Source organism: Halichoerus grypus, chromosome 1 (genome assembly GCF_964656455.1).
Source record: "Halichoerus grypus chromosome 1, mHalGry1.hap1.1, whole genome shotgun sequence".
Classification (NCBI taxonomy): Eukaryota; Metazoa; Chordata; class Mammalia; order Carnivora; family Phocidae; genus Halichoerus; species Halichoerus grypus.
Genome location: NC_135712.1, coordinates 204502496 through 204514880, shown reverse-complemented (window position 1 = coordinate 204514880; position 12385 = coordinate 204502496). Strand labels below are relative to the sequence as shown.

General features: G+C 48.0%; 1 protein-coding gene across 1 annotated transcript; it reads right to left on the bottom strand.

Moving 5' to 3' along the window:
- Positions 1 to 487: 487 nt before the first annotated feature.
- Positions 488 to 11938, bottom strand: SMIM7 (small integral membrane protein 7). Its single transcript, XM_036095411.2, has 5 exons — positions 11782 to 11938; positions 11657 to 11698; positions 11119 to 11171; positions 6731 to 6821; positions 488 to 1608 (listed from the first exon to the last, which is right to left on the bottom strand). Exons 1-5 carry the CDS (start codon positions 11805 to 11807, stop codon positions 1593 to 1595), a joined length of 228 nt encoding a protein of 75 aa, XP_035951304.1. The 5' UTR covers positions 11808 to 11938; the 3' UTR covers positions 488 to 1592.
- Between the last annotated feature and the right edge of the window lie 447 nt (positions 11939 to 12385).

The window sequence follows — 12385 nt, the reverse complement described above, 5'->3', positions numbered from 1 at the left end:
AATAAGGCAGCGAGGTTTCCTCGAACCACTGACACGGCTTGAGGAGTGACTAGCCAAGATCTCCGCACGTCTGTTCTTGCTGACAAGGACACAGGCCTGCGCGAAGCTCGACTCAGCAGCTACGTTCCCGGCTACTGACAAACTATAGGCCTGGGTTTGACAAGGGAATAAATTATAGAAGCAGTGAAGGAGAATGACGTCAGCTACGCAGCAGTAAAAGTGGATCTGACCCTGGTCTAGCAAAACCCCAATATTCTCCCTGGCTCTTTCAATACTTCCCAAAGCAGCCAGGTCAAAAGCCCATTTGCCCAATTCCGGCCTGACATGTATTAAGGAAAATCCAAAACAGGAAATCTAACACTGCTTCTCTTCTGACTTTTTGACAGCCTCCAAAATGAATCCTCAGTGTTTCCCCCAGTGTAATTCAAAACAATTCCAGTTGGAAGTCAGCTAACTTCTTGGTTAAAAAAAATGTATAAACAAAAGATCCTTTTTAGAAATGAGCTTTATTTTCAATGCTACTTAGTTCTTAAAAGTCTGCATATTTACTTTTTCCTCCCACCAGGTTTACCTCCAAATTAGGAATTCAAAACCCACAACAAACAGATCAAACACCTGTAGGATCTGGGTGTCGACCGCTGGCATTTCATTTTGGCGATAAAGGACCTGCCTTTCAAAGAACATTCTATGCAAAATGCTGTACCTTGAATGAGGCTCACTGCTTTTCAACCTTGAAATCACCCACTTGAAAAGAAGACCCAAAATTCCAAGCTTTCAGAACTGGGTCCCAGTATCACCACATAAGTCACTCTCATTCTTGAAACTATACATTTAATGGCCCCAAGAGTTACTTTAACAGAGGGCTGTAAGACAGGGCAAAATTTCTCATAACACCCACATCTGCCCCTGCCAACTGTTCTGTACCTCTCTTCCACGGGAATCAGTAAGGCTTCACCCTTAAAGTCCTGAGGATGACCTCAGAGGCACCGAGTGGCCGAGCAGAGCCCATCGAGACAGGAAAGGAATATGGACACAGGCCCAGCAACAATGAACTTGCTTGTTATTCCTAAACACAGTCCAATAAAGAGGCTGCATCAATCTTAAAAGCACACCTTTCTGTTTCAGATCCCTGGATAAAACATTATTTTGAAAAATCTGTATAATTTGAACCAAAAAGGAGGCTTATTAAAAATAAACCAAGAAATATCCAGAAATGAGTTTCTAGTACAAGCTTGCTAGAAGACGAATTCCAATCTAAAAAAACAATCTACACAACGTTCTTTTATCTGCGGGGAATGCACTGTTATCACATCCCTTCCATAAACCCTCCTAAAACTCCTTAAGTAGACAGCATTTCAACGCAGAGACCAAAGTGAAAATATCTTTGAAAAGAAAACAATGACGTGGCTGGGAAGCCGTGTGCAGCTTGGCGAACATTTTTTCCACCCACCAAGAACTTGGGCTTTCTGGGAAGGTCGCTTGTTTTCCGGTCAAAACCATTCTTGAAGTCGTCAGGAACGGAGAAAGGGAGACTCAGCATCTGGGAAGATGGTTCCTGGTTCCTGGTTCCCAGGAAGGTGTGTATCTGGGGCTCAGGAGCCAAACAGCCTGGAAAAGTCAGAGGGCAGAGATGTCCGTGAGGATGGGAAGGATGTAAAGCTATATAGCTCGGAAAACACTTTCAGAAAATATTTTCTGTTACTATTATTAAGATTATTTTATATTACTTAGGCTTTGTAAGTAGCTCTTCTGTTACACAACATGAATATACTTAATGCTACCAAACAGTACATTTTATTTTATTTTTTTAAGTAGGCTCCACGCCCAGCATGGAGCCCAATGCGGGGCTTGAACTCATGACCCTGAGATCAAGACCTGAGCTGATAGCAAGAGTCAGACACTTAACTGATTGAGCTACCCGGGCATCCCCCAAACAGTACATTTTAAAAATAAAAAAGCTATTTAAGAAAGTATCTGCTTCATCAGAATCTGTAACATTTTATTTCAGCCCATTCTTTATTACTGCAAGTCAATGATACAAATGATTACAGTTAACTCTGTTCATTGAAGAAAATCTGAATGGGAAAGGCCTGGGAACTGTATAAAAACCCATGAAGTTGAGAACGGGGATGCAGTTATGACAGAGGTCTACAGGGGAAAACCACAGAACTGTTAAAAAGATACATATATGGGAACTCTGTTATCTTTGCAACGTTTCTATAAAGCTAAACTCTTTCCAAGATAAAAAAGGCTTTTTGAAAAAAGAACAACAGATGGTGCAGGATCACCACATGCAAAAGAATGAAGCTGGATCCCTACCTCACACTATATGCAAAATTTACTTCAAAGTGGGTAATAGACCTAACTATTAAAATTAAAACTATAAAACTCTTAAAAGAAAACTTAGGGGGTGCCTGGGTGGCTCAGTCAGTTAAGCGACTGCCTTCAGCTCAGGTCATGATCCCAGGGTCCTGAGATCGAGCCCCGCATCAGGCTCTCTGCTCGGCGGGAAGCCTGCTTCTCCCTCTCCCATTCCCCTTGCTTGTGTTCCCTCTCTCACTGTCTCTCTCTGTCAATTAAATAAATTAAAAAAAAAGAAAGAAAGAAAACTTAGGTCTAAATCTTCGTGACCTTGGGTTGGGCAATGATTTTTAGCTACAACACAAAAAGCACAAGCAACAAAAGGAGAAACAGATAGACTGGACTTTATCAAAATTAAATTTTTTTGTGCTTCAAAGGACACCATCGAGAAGGTGAAAAGAAAACCGAGAGACGGGAGAAAATACTTGAAAATCATGTATCTGATAAGGGACTGGTTTCTAGACTATAAAAAGAACTCTTATAACTTAGTTATTACCCAGTTAAAAACTGGACAAAGGACCTAAATAGACATTTTTCCAAAGAGGACATACAAATGACCAAGAAGCACATGAAAAGAGGCTCAATGTCACTAACCATTGGGGAAATGCTAATCAACCTTCACGTCCACTAGGATGGCTCTAATCAAAAAGACAGACAATAACAAGCGTTGGCAAGGATGTGGGGGAAATTGGAACCATCATACACTACTGGTGGGAAGGCAAATTGCTGCAGCTACTTTTAAAAAATAGTCTGGCAGAACCTCAAACAGATAAATATAGAGTTACCATACGACCCAGCAATTTCACTCCTGCATATATACCAAAGAGAACCGAAAACTTAAGTCTGTCTACACAAAAACTCGAACACCAGTGTTTGTGTCTGCAATCTTCATAAACAGGCCCAAAATGGAAACATTCCAGATAGCCATCAACTGATGAGTGGATAAACAAGCTGCGGTAAAAGACATACAATGGACTGTTCTTCAGGCACAGAAAGGAATGCAGTGCCAACACACACTACAACACGCTGGAACGTCTAAGACATCACGCTGCGTGAAAGAAGCAGGACACAAAAGGGGCCATATGTTGTTACGATTCCGTTTACAGGAAATATCCAGAACTAGCAAATCCATAATGACAGAAAGTAGGTAAGTGGTTACCAGAGGCTGGAGGGAAGAAGAGGCAGTCACTGCTTAATGGGTATGAGGTTTCCCTTTGGGGTGATGAAAATGTTCTAGAACTGCACTGCGGTGGTGGTTTCACAACCCTGTGAATATACTACAAAATACTGAACTGTGAAGACTGACTGCCACTTTTTTACTTATTAATCTTGCTCCATGATTTCACACCCTCATTTTCTCCGCATCTTCCCCCGTATTTTATTATGAAGGTTTTAGCATAGAGAAGAGTTAAAAGAACAGTTCAGTGAACTCCGCATATGTACCACCTCCGTTCTACAATTAACACTTTGCTTTACATGGGGGCCTGGGTGGCTCAGTCAGTTGAACCTCCGACTCTTGATTTCAGCTCAGGTCATGATCTCAGGGTGGTGGGATCGAGCCCCACATCAAGCTCTGGGCTCAGCAGGGAGTCTGCTTGGGATTCTCTCTCTCCCTTTCCCTCTGGCCCTCCCCCTGCACGCACACTCTCTCTCTAATTAAAAAACAACAACAACAACAAAAAGCTTGGGGCGCCTGGGTGGCTCAGTCGGTTAAACATCTGCCTTTGGCTCAGGTCATGATCCCAGGGTCCTGGGATCGAGTCCTGCATTGGGCTCCCTGCTCAGCAGGGAGCCTGCTTCTCCCTCTGCTCCTCCCCCTGCTCATGCTCTCTCCCCCTCCTCGCTCTCAAATAAATAATAAATAAATAACTTTGCTTTACAGTGTACCTACCCAATTATTCGTCTATCTTATTTTTGATATGTTTCATAGTTAAGATGCAGATATCAATATTCGGTCCCCCTAAACACTCGGGCACGTTTCTCTCCATACTTCAAGTTTTTCATGACTTTTTAAAAAAATTTCCCAAGTAGCTCAGCTCAAGCAATATAAAAATGGGTACAGGGGAACTGCAAGCCATCCCCTCAGGCCCTGTTAATCTCCTCAGCAATCTGAGCATGGTCACCTCTGTGGACAGCCTGGAGCAGATCCTTCCAGCTCCCTGGGTGGAAGTGTCTTCTCCACAGACTTCAGGCATTTATTCAGTGCTTACTGCATGCAAATCACAGCCGAGGCTGGAATGCGCATGTAAGTGACATCCAGCCTTCTTTGCTTTCGAAACACTCCCCTGTGTAGACAGAACTTGCAGCACCTCATCAGCGATGAAGCCTCGACAGCAGCTCATATGGGCGTCCTTTTGAGTTACCTGACTCCTCCCCAGTTCTTGGACATTTAGGTGATTTCCAGTTTTTTTAATATCCTGGGAAAGCCAGTCACTGCCTCCCTGACAGAGTCCTTTCTGAAGAGGATCTTCCCTCACTCGTGGCGCCTACTGAAAGAGGTGGCCCAGGTTAGGGGTTGGCAAAAAAGCCACATAGTAAGTAGTCTGGGCTTTGCATGCCAGGCAGTTTCTGTCATAGGGCTTCGAACCCCTCTGCTATAATGCAAATGCAGTTACAGAAATGGGTGTGCATGAAAACAGGAAACAGATAGATATGGCCCACGGGCTGTGGTTTGCTGACTCAACCTCAATGATTATGCTGGAATCAGGATAACCCCCATCTAACTGGACCTGGGTCACACCTAGCTAGGTCAAGCAGGTTCCACTCCCAGGAAGCAAAATCAGGACACCAGGCTACAAAGATAGCCTTGAGCTGAGCTAGGAGGTCACAGAGCCTAAGGTGACCATCTTAGTCACGGGCCAGCAAATGAGCCATAAAGGGAGCTAGCTGGACGACAGGATGAATGCAGCCAATGAGCAGAACAGAACAATGAAAACAGAGTTCTTCCCTGCCCCAGGACCTTTGCACGTGCTACCATGCCTCCCTTTAGCTCTGCAAATGGCAAGGCTTCCTCCTGTTCTTTAGGTTTTGATTTAAATAGCACTTCTCTGTGGGCCTCTTCCCGACCATCGCCTAAACTGAGAGCCTCCCATTTGCCTCATGAGTGATTCTTCCCTATTTATTTGTTTTTCTGTCCCTGTCCCAACTGCCATACTATGCCTTCGCTAATGGCAAGGACGAAGGCTGTCCTGGTCTCAGCTATAAACCCAAGGTGCAGCCCACACTGGATAGTTGTAAATCAATAAATGAAGGAAGGAAAGGACAGGTGCGAACCTGGAAAGACCAACGCTGTTCTACTTCCTGTGAATCCTAGTTACATTCCCTATCCTCTTCTGCAAACTCCCTGATCTCTTCACCAGCCCTCTTTGTACCTGCACAGGCCTCATCCAAGCTCCCAAAAAGGGCTTCTCTGGGCACACACCACGGTCCTCGTTCTGGGCTCTTAAACACTTTCCAGTGGCACAGTGAAACTCCTCCTCCCCCCATCTCCTGAGTCCTGGAATCATCCCCTCTAACAGCCATGGGGCTGGCACAAGGACCACCCAGCAACCCCAAATGCAGCATCCCAATTACTCAGGAGAGCCGACTTTTCATTCTCTTCCTCTTTAGGGGGAAGAATGGGACCAGCCCAGCATGATGAGCCCAGATGATAGCACACCAGATTCTCCTACAGTTTTTTTCCCTGAGCCTGTTTACTAAGGAGTCTCACAATTCTTCAGCAGCGGCATCAAAATTAAGGCCCCGCTCCTTGCTCGGCGGGAAGCCTGCTTCTCCCTCTCCCACTCCCCCTGCTTGTGTTCCTGCTCTCGCTAACTCTCTCTCTCTGACAAATAAATAAATAAAATCTTAAAAGAAAAAAAACAAAATTAAGGCCCCCAATGGTGGAAGGAAAACCAATCCGATTAGATTTTTTTAAGCCTAATGAGGAAATGAAAAATAGGCATGAAAACAGAAAGAAGTCTGAATACACTTCTGAGGGCTACCGGCAGGAGAGGAGCAGGGCTCGGCAGCACGCTGCCAAATAAGCCACATTGTCCACCCTGGCAGACATCGAGTACAGGCTAAACAGGGCAGAGCAGGCAAGAGGTTAACAGGGCCATGGGCTCGAGGGAAGGCATCTCTTGGCAGCCTCTGCTACGGCACCAGGAACAGCCAGGACTCGGAGAACACTGTGTCCCAGTCAAAGCTCCAGCCTAGACCACAGTGACACAGTTTAACCTTTGTAGACCCTGCTTCCCTCTCTAGCTTGGGAGAGTTCTTATTTTGAAAGCAGAAAGCGTGACGCGGAAGTGCAGAGAGACGACAGGCAGAGGGTGAGCATCCGGTGGGTCATTCTGGACAATGAAGGGGACAGGCAGGCCGGACTTACACGATCATGCAGAACATCATGAAGACATTCCACAGGGCGATGAAGATCCGAAAGTATCTGAGGCTCAGTAAGAACTCCCGGATGTTGTCACCTGGAAAGTCAGAACGCGTTTTTATAAGCACTGCTGACATTTCTGTTGTCGCGACCGCAGTGCGCTTCTGCAGTTTCCACCAGCCCCAATCCCACCGCCCCACGTTCCGGGGGCAGCACAGCTTTTCCTGTGGGTCGCCTCTGCTCCCCGACCCTTGGCACTCTGGCAATAGCTGCCACTGACCAACCCCTAAAAGCCCTCAGCCTCTGATTGGCTCGGGGGGGGGGCACGTGACCCAAGACTGCCCATTGAGAGTCAGCCCTGGGACTTTGGTCAGTCTGCCCAGTGAGAGTCAGGCCTGGGACTTTCATCCCAACTACTGGGAAAGAGGCACTTGCTTTCTGTCAGCCTTTCTGGGCTAGGAAGACATAAACCCAGTCCTTTAGGGCAGGGGTTGGCCAACTATGGCCCATGCGCCAAAGCCAGCCCCTACCACCTGTTTCTGCATGGCCCATAAGCTAAGAATGTCTTTAAGACTTTTTAATGGCTAAAAAGAAAATCAACAGAGTATCTTGCGAGACACAGAAATTACATGAAATTCTCATTTCAGTGTCTATGAATAAAGTTTTATCAAAATACACCCATGCCCCCTCATGTATATACAGGCATACCTTGGAAATATTGTGGGTTCGGTTCCAAACTACTGCAATAAAGCAAGTCTAATGAATGTTTTGGTCTCCCATTGCCTATAAAAGTTATGTTTACACTACACTATAGTCTATTAAGTGTGTACTAGCATTGTATCTAAAAAATAATGTCAATACGTGAATTATAAAAACATCACTAACGGGGCACCTGGGTGGCTCAGTCATTAAGCGTCTGCCTTCGGCTCAGGTCATGGTCCCAGGGTCCTGGGATCAAGTCCCACATTGGGCTCCCTGCTCAACGGGAAGCCTGCTTCTCCCTCTCCCATTCCCCCTGCTTGTGTTCCCTCTCTCGTTGTGTCTCTGTCAAATAAATAAAATCTTTTTTTTAATACTTTTCTTTTTTTTTAAAGATTTTATTTATTTATTTATTTATTTATTTATTTATTTATTTATTTATTTATTTATCAAGCCCAATGTGGGGCTTGATCCCAGGACCCTGGGATCATGACCTGAGCCGAAGGCAGACGCTTAACGACTGAGCCACCCAGGCGCCCCAAATAAATAACATTTTAAAAATATATATATATATCACTAACAAACACTAACCATCATCTGAGTTTTCAGCACGTCGTAATCAGTGATTACAGATCACGAGAACAAATACAACAATAATGAAAAAGTTTGAAAAACTGCGAGAATTACCAAAATGTGACATAGAGACACGAAGTGGGCAAACGCTGTTGGAAAAATGGTCCCCCAGACCTGCTCGCACAGGGTTGCCAGAAACCTTCAGTTTGTAAAAATAACAGTATCTGCAAAGCACAGTAAAGAAGCACAATAAAACGAGGTATGCCTGTATTTCCCACAACTGCTTTCAAGGAACAGAGCGGACATGCTGCACCAGGCAATGTATGACCCACAAAGCCAAAAATGTTTACGATCTGACACTTTACAGAACACTGGGCCCCGCCCTGTTCTAGGGTCATCTTTTGTAAACACAAGCCAGCCTGACAGTAAAACCAACATAGATGGAAAAAGAGAGCTGGAGAGGGTCACACACAGGAGGGCTGGTTTGAGCCCTGAGGGTGGGTGTGCCTCAAAACAGTTCCACCCTTGGAGGTTTCCATTTGTTCCAATCACTTTGGGCTGGGTTTTCAGTGTTGGCACCTGAAAAAGCATACTAATTCAGGCAAGTAAAAATGGGGTTCTGCTTTGATGGTGACTTACTCTAGTCCCCTGATGCCGGAGAACAAAACCCGTTCCAAGAGGAAGCAACTTGGTACGTTAAGACTCCAGAGGTATGGGTTCCAGAACCTTCCTCCAGGGTTTTAAGTTGCTCACCTCTCTAATCCTCCAGAATGGAATAAATGGGTCCACGCGGGGTCATCTACAAGGGTGCTACCCAAAGCGTCATCTATAGACCAGGGCTGTCCCATAAGTACAGAATACCAGGCAGGAGCTCAGAAAGTTACACCCGGCACCGCTGCACCATCCAGGGACATGATGAGCACACACAGTCTTGCTGAACACAGTTTAGAGGAGTCTGGTACCATCCAACCCACTGGGAGAGCCACGTGCAGCCCAGCCCAGACTGCAAACGTCAAACACGGGTCCAGCCCCAGGATGTTTGAGAGGCGCTGCTTGACGAGGCCCTTCTCTGGGCCCAGCATCACAAAAACAGGCTTTCCTGCCATCAACAGATGCTAAGTGAAGGCCACTAGTTCCAGGCAACAGCCAAGTGCAGGGGATAGAGGGAGGACCAAGACAGATATCCCTGCCCTAAGAAGCTCACACGCAGGACAAATACTAAAAAAGTAATCAGACACCTGATTATTCACCATGGCCAGTGCCATGGGAGCATACAATGGGGGGATGCCAACCTAGCCCTTGTCAGGGAGCGGGGGTCAGAAACCTTTGAGGAAGCACATAAGCTCCGACCTTAAACATGGGCAGGAGTTTACTGCCCTTCCACACAGGTGACCTTGCTCAGTCGCCGGCCTACATATGCCCCAGTTTCCTCCTGTGTAAATGGGGGTGACAGCAACTAGGAAGACCTCAGCACAGTGCCTGGCACACAGCTCTCAACAGATGCAGCCACTGCGGTATGAGGGGTCAGCTGGGCACAGGGAGAGAGGCATTCTCTGCAGTGGCAGCAGTAAGCACAGAATACTGGCTGGAAGGAGACGTGCAGAGAGCCCCTGGTCAGAGGGAAGCCACTGTTGTGACTGTCCTTGTCACTGACTGACTCTCACTGCCACCAAGCCCTTCTACTCTCCCACCACCCCCCCCACCAGCTCCAATTTAGATCTCTAGACTACAGCCCCAGGAGTTGGTATAGTACCTTCCACAGAGCGGGTAAGTGATACATACAGCTGCTGAATGAACATATGAATGAATGGATGGATGGTTTAGTGACAGGGGACAGCCTGTGGGGTCAGAAAAACTCAGGTTCAATCAGGATGCTGTCACTGATTTCCTACATGGCCACAAGCAAGTCAAGCCACAGCCCTGAACCTCAGTTTCCTTGTCTGTAAAATGGGAAAATGCCCTTTACCTTTCAGGGATAGAGGCAGAGTAACACACCCCCAGGAAGCACCTAACAAAGCAGCCGCTACCAGATGGGCCCCCAATAAAAGGGAGTGGTCCGATCGTCATCAAATTCACTGCTCCTCGGGGTTCCTATCATTCCCATGCAACACTCCATCACGGCACCCACCACCTTGGCTGCCAACGCCACCGGCTCAGGGGTCCTTCCCTCCACACACTGCAGCATCCCTCTCCTCACCTCTCATCACCTCCGTCACCATCTGTTCCTTATTTAGGAACTGCTTGTCCCACCCCAGAGCAGTACAACCCACAAGGTAGGAATTTCATCTGTCTTGTTCTCTGCTGTGTCCCCAGAATCCAGGACAGTGGCAGCCATGTGGCAGGTGCTCAATAAATGCTTGGTGAATGATGCATGGACATAGAAGTCATGTGTAGGTCCCATTAGGTTTCAAATAGTCAGATGAATAAATTCCAGGGCCCCCAGGACAGGTGAGATGATATAAAGATGAGGGGATTGGGGCTGGGATGAGGCAGAGGCCACAGGTCCTGCCTCAACAGGGTCCTGTTTTTCTCAATTTCATCCAGTAGGTGCCAAGAGGTTGCCTGAACCCTGAGCTATAGGATGTTCAGATTTTTCTTGATAAATCAGACATCTGAATTTTTATGTGACATCTGATTTATTTGAAAGCTAATGTTGGCATCTAATTAAAATACGTCTGCAGCACTCTGAAAGCGATGGCTACTTGTTCATTCATTCATTCATGCTGGAGGTCGGGCACCACAAGGGCACAGGAATGGGCCAAAACAAGCAAGAGCAAGTATGAGGGACGAATATTAGCCAGAGGATAACATTCATAAAGGACAATCATGACTGTAGGAAGTGATATGAGTGGTGACATACGCAGGGAGGTCTGACCCGGAGAAAGAAGTGGGTGACAGAGGTGAGCAGAAGGAACAGAAAATCTTCAGGCCCATTTCTCCCTCTCTCCCTCTCCCTCTCCCAATCACAATCAATCACAATCACAATCACAATCACAATCACAATCACAATCACACACACACACACACACAACTATTGAAAAGAAAACTAAGGTAGGGCTTGGTGAGAAAAAATTGTTCTCTCTGAAATGGACCAATTTCAGACTCCAGAAAGGAGGCCTTACCTGTGCTGGGCTCCCTCGACTCCTCCCCAAAGCCCTGCGTGTCCTTCTTTTTCCTACAAAGAGGAAGAGACAATGTCCACTTTTGGTGGGACATAAAGACCACTCGATCCCCTGGCCCTGACCCCCAGCTCAGAGGGCCTCAGACACTCAGTTTCGGCTCTAGCCTTGCAGGTGAGTTGTTGTGTGACCTCGGGTGGTTCAATGCCCCTTTCTGGACCATCATCTACCTGCCAATCACAGGCCTACAGCCACCAAGGGGAGAGGTTGGTCCGTGGGTACAGAATAGGGCTAAGAATTTTGTGGGGGACGGGCCGGAGGCTCTCCGGGATGCGAGAAGAGAGATCCCCGGGAAACGGGAGTCTGTATTTCAAACCACCTTGGAGCGTAGAGTCACAGGAGGATGGACCAGGCTGGAGGCGTGGCCAGAGGGAGGGCTGGGGCTTAGGGGCGTAGCCTACGGCATGGGGCGGGCTCACGCTCGCGGGGGCGGGCCTATGGGCCCCCTGGGTGGAGCCGCGATCGAAAGCGGCCTACTCACAGCTTAAAGTTGAGCACTGCCCCTGCGTTCATCAGCAGCGTCCTGCGAAGGGAGAATGAGGTTACCTGGGCCGCCCCTCGTCCCTTTCACCCTTCTTACCCCAGCCTCTGGCCCCCCCTAATTACCCAAACAGCAGGATGTCCCCGATCATCCTTTCGGCCGAAGCGTCTGTCAGAACCGGAAGCGGAAGTCCCGGAGGGGGAGGAGAGAAGAGCACGAGCCGACCAATCTCGAAGCCGCGCTGGCGAGGGCTGGTCCAATCGAAGGCCAAGGCAGGCAGGGTCCCGCCCTCTGCAGGCCAGGCCCCTTTAGGAAAGAGCGAGCGCCCCTTCTCGCTGAGGAGGCCGGAGGGTAGCGAAGAAAGGGCGGGGCGAGAGTGTGACGTCACCCGGGAGCGGAGTCATCCGGGGCGAGATTGGGTTACGGACTGGAGGCGTGCCGCGCAGGCGTGAGGCCCCTACGCGCTGGAGAGTTAGCGCGGTGGCTTTTCTTTCTGGGCTCGGGTCTCCCACGCAGGTTCGGAAGGAAGCTGGCTCCTTGACCACTGAGCTGCAGAGGGGAATGGGCCCTGATGCAGTAGGCTCTCCCGGGCATGGATTCCCGGGAGGAGGAGGTTCCTCCTGGGCCCAATGGAAGGCAGGGATCCCCACTAGGCTGGAGCTACGAGGGGCGGAGGTCCGACCGAGCTGTCCCTTCGGAGAACAGGGATCCCGGTGGCGAATGGAGGTC

Coding starts and splice junctions, on each gene's coding strand:
- SMIM7 (XM_036095411.2), bottom strand. CDS start 11,807: ATGATCGGGGACATCCTGCTGTTTGG. Junction 11,699..11,781: donor GGGGACATCCTGCTGTTTGG/GTAATTAGGGGG, acceptor CTCCCTTCGCAG/GACGCTGCTGATGAACGCAG. Junction 11,172..11,656: donor GCAGTGCTCAACTTTAAGCT/GTGAGTAGGCCG, acceptor TCCTCTTTGTAG/GAAAAAGAAGGACACGCAGG.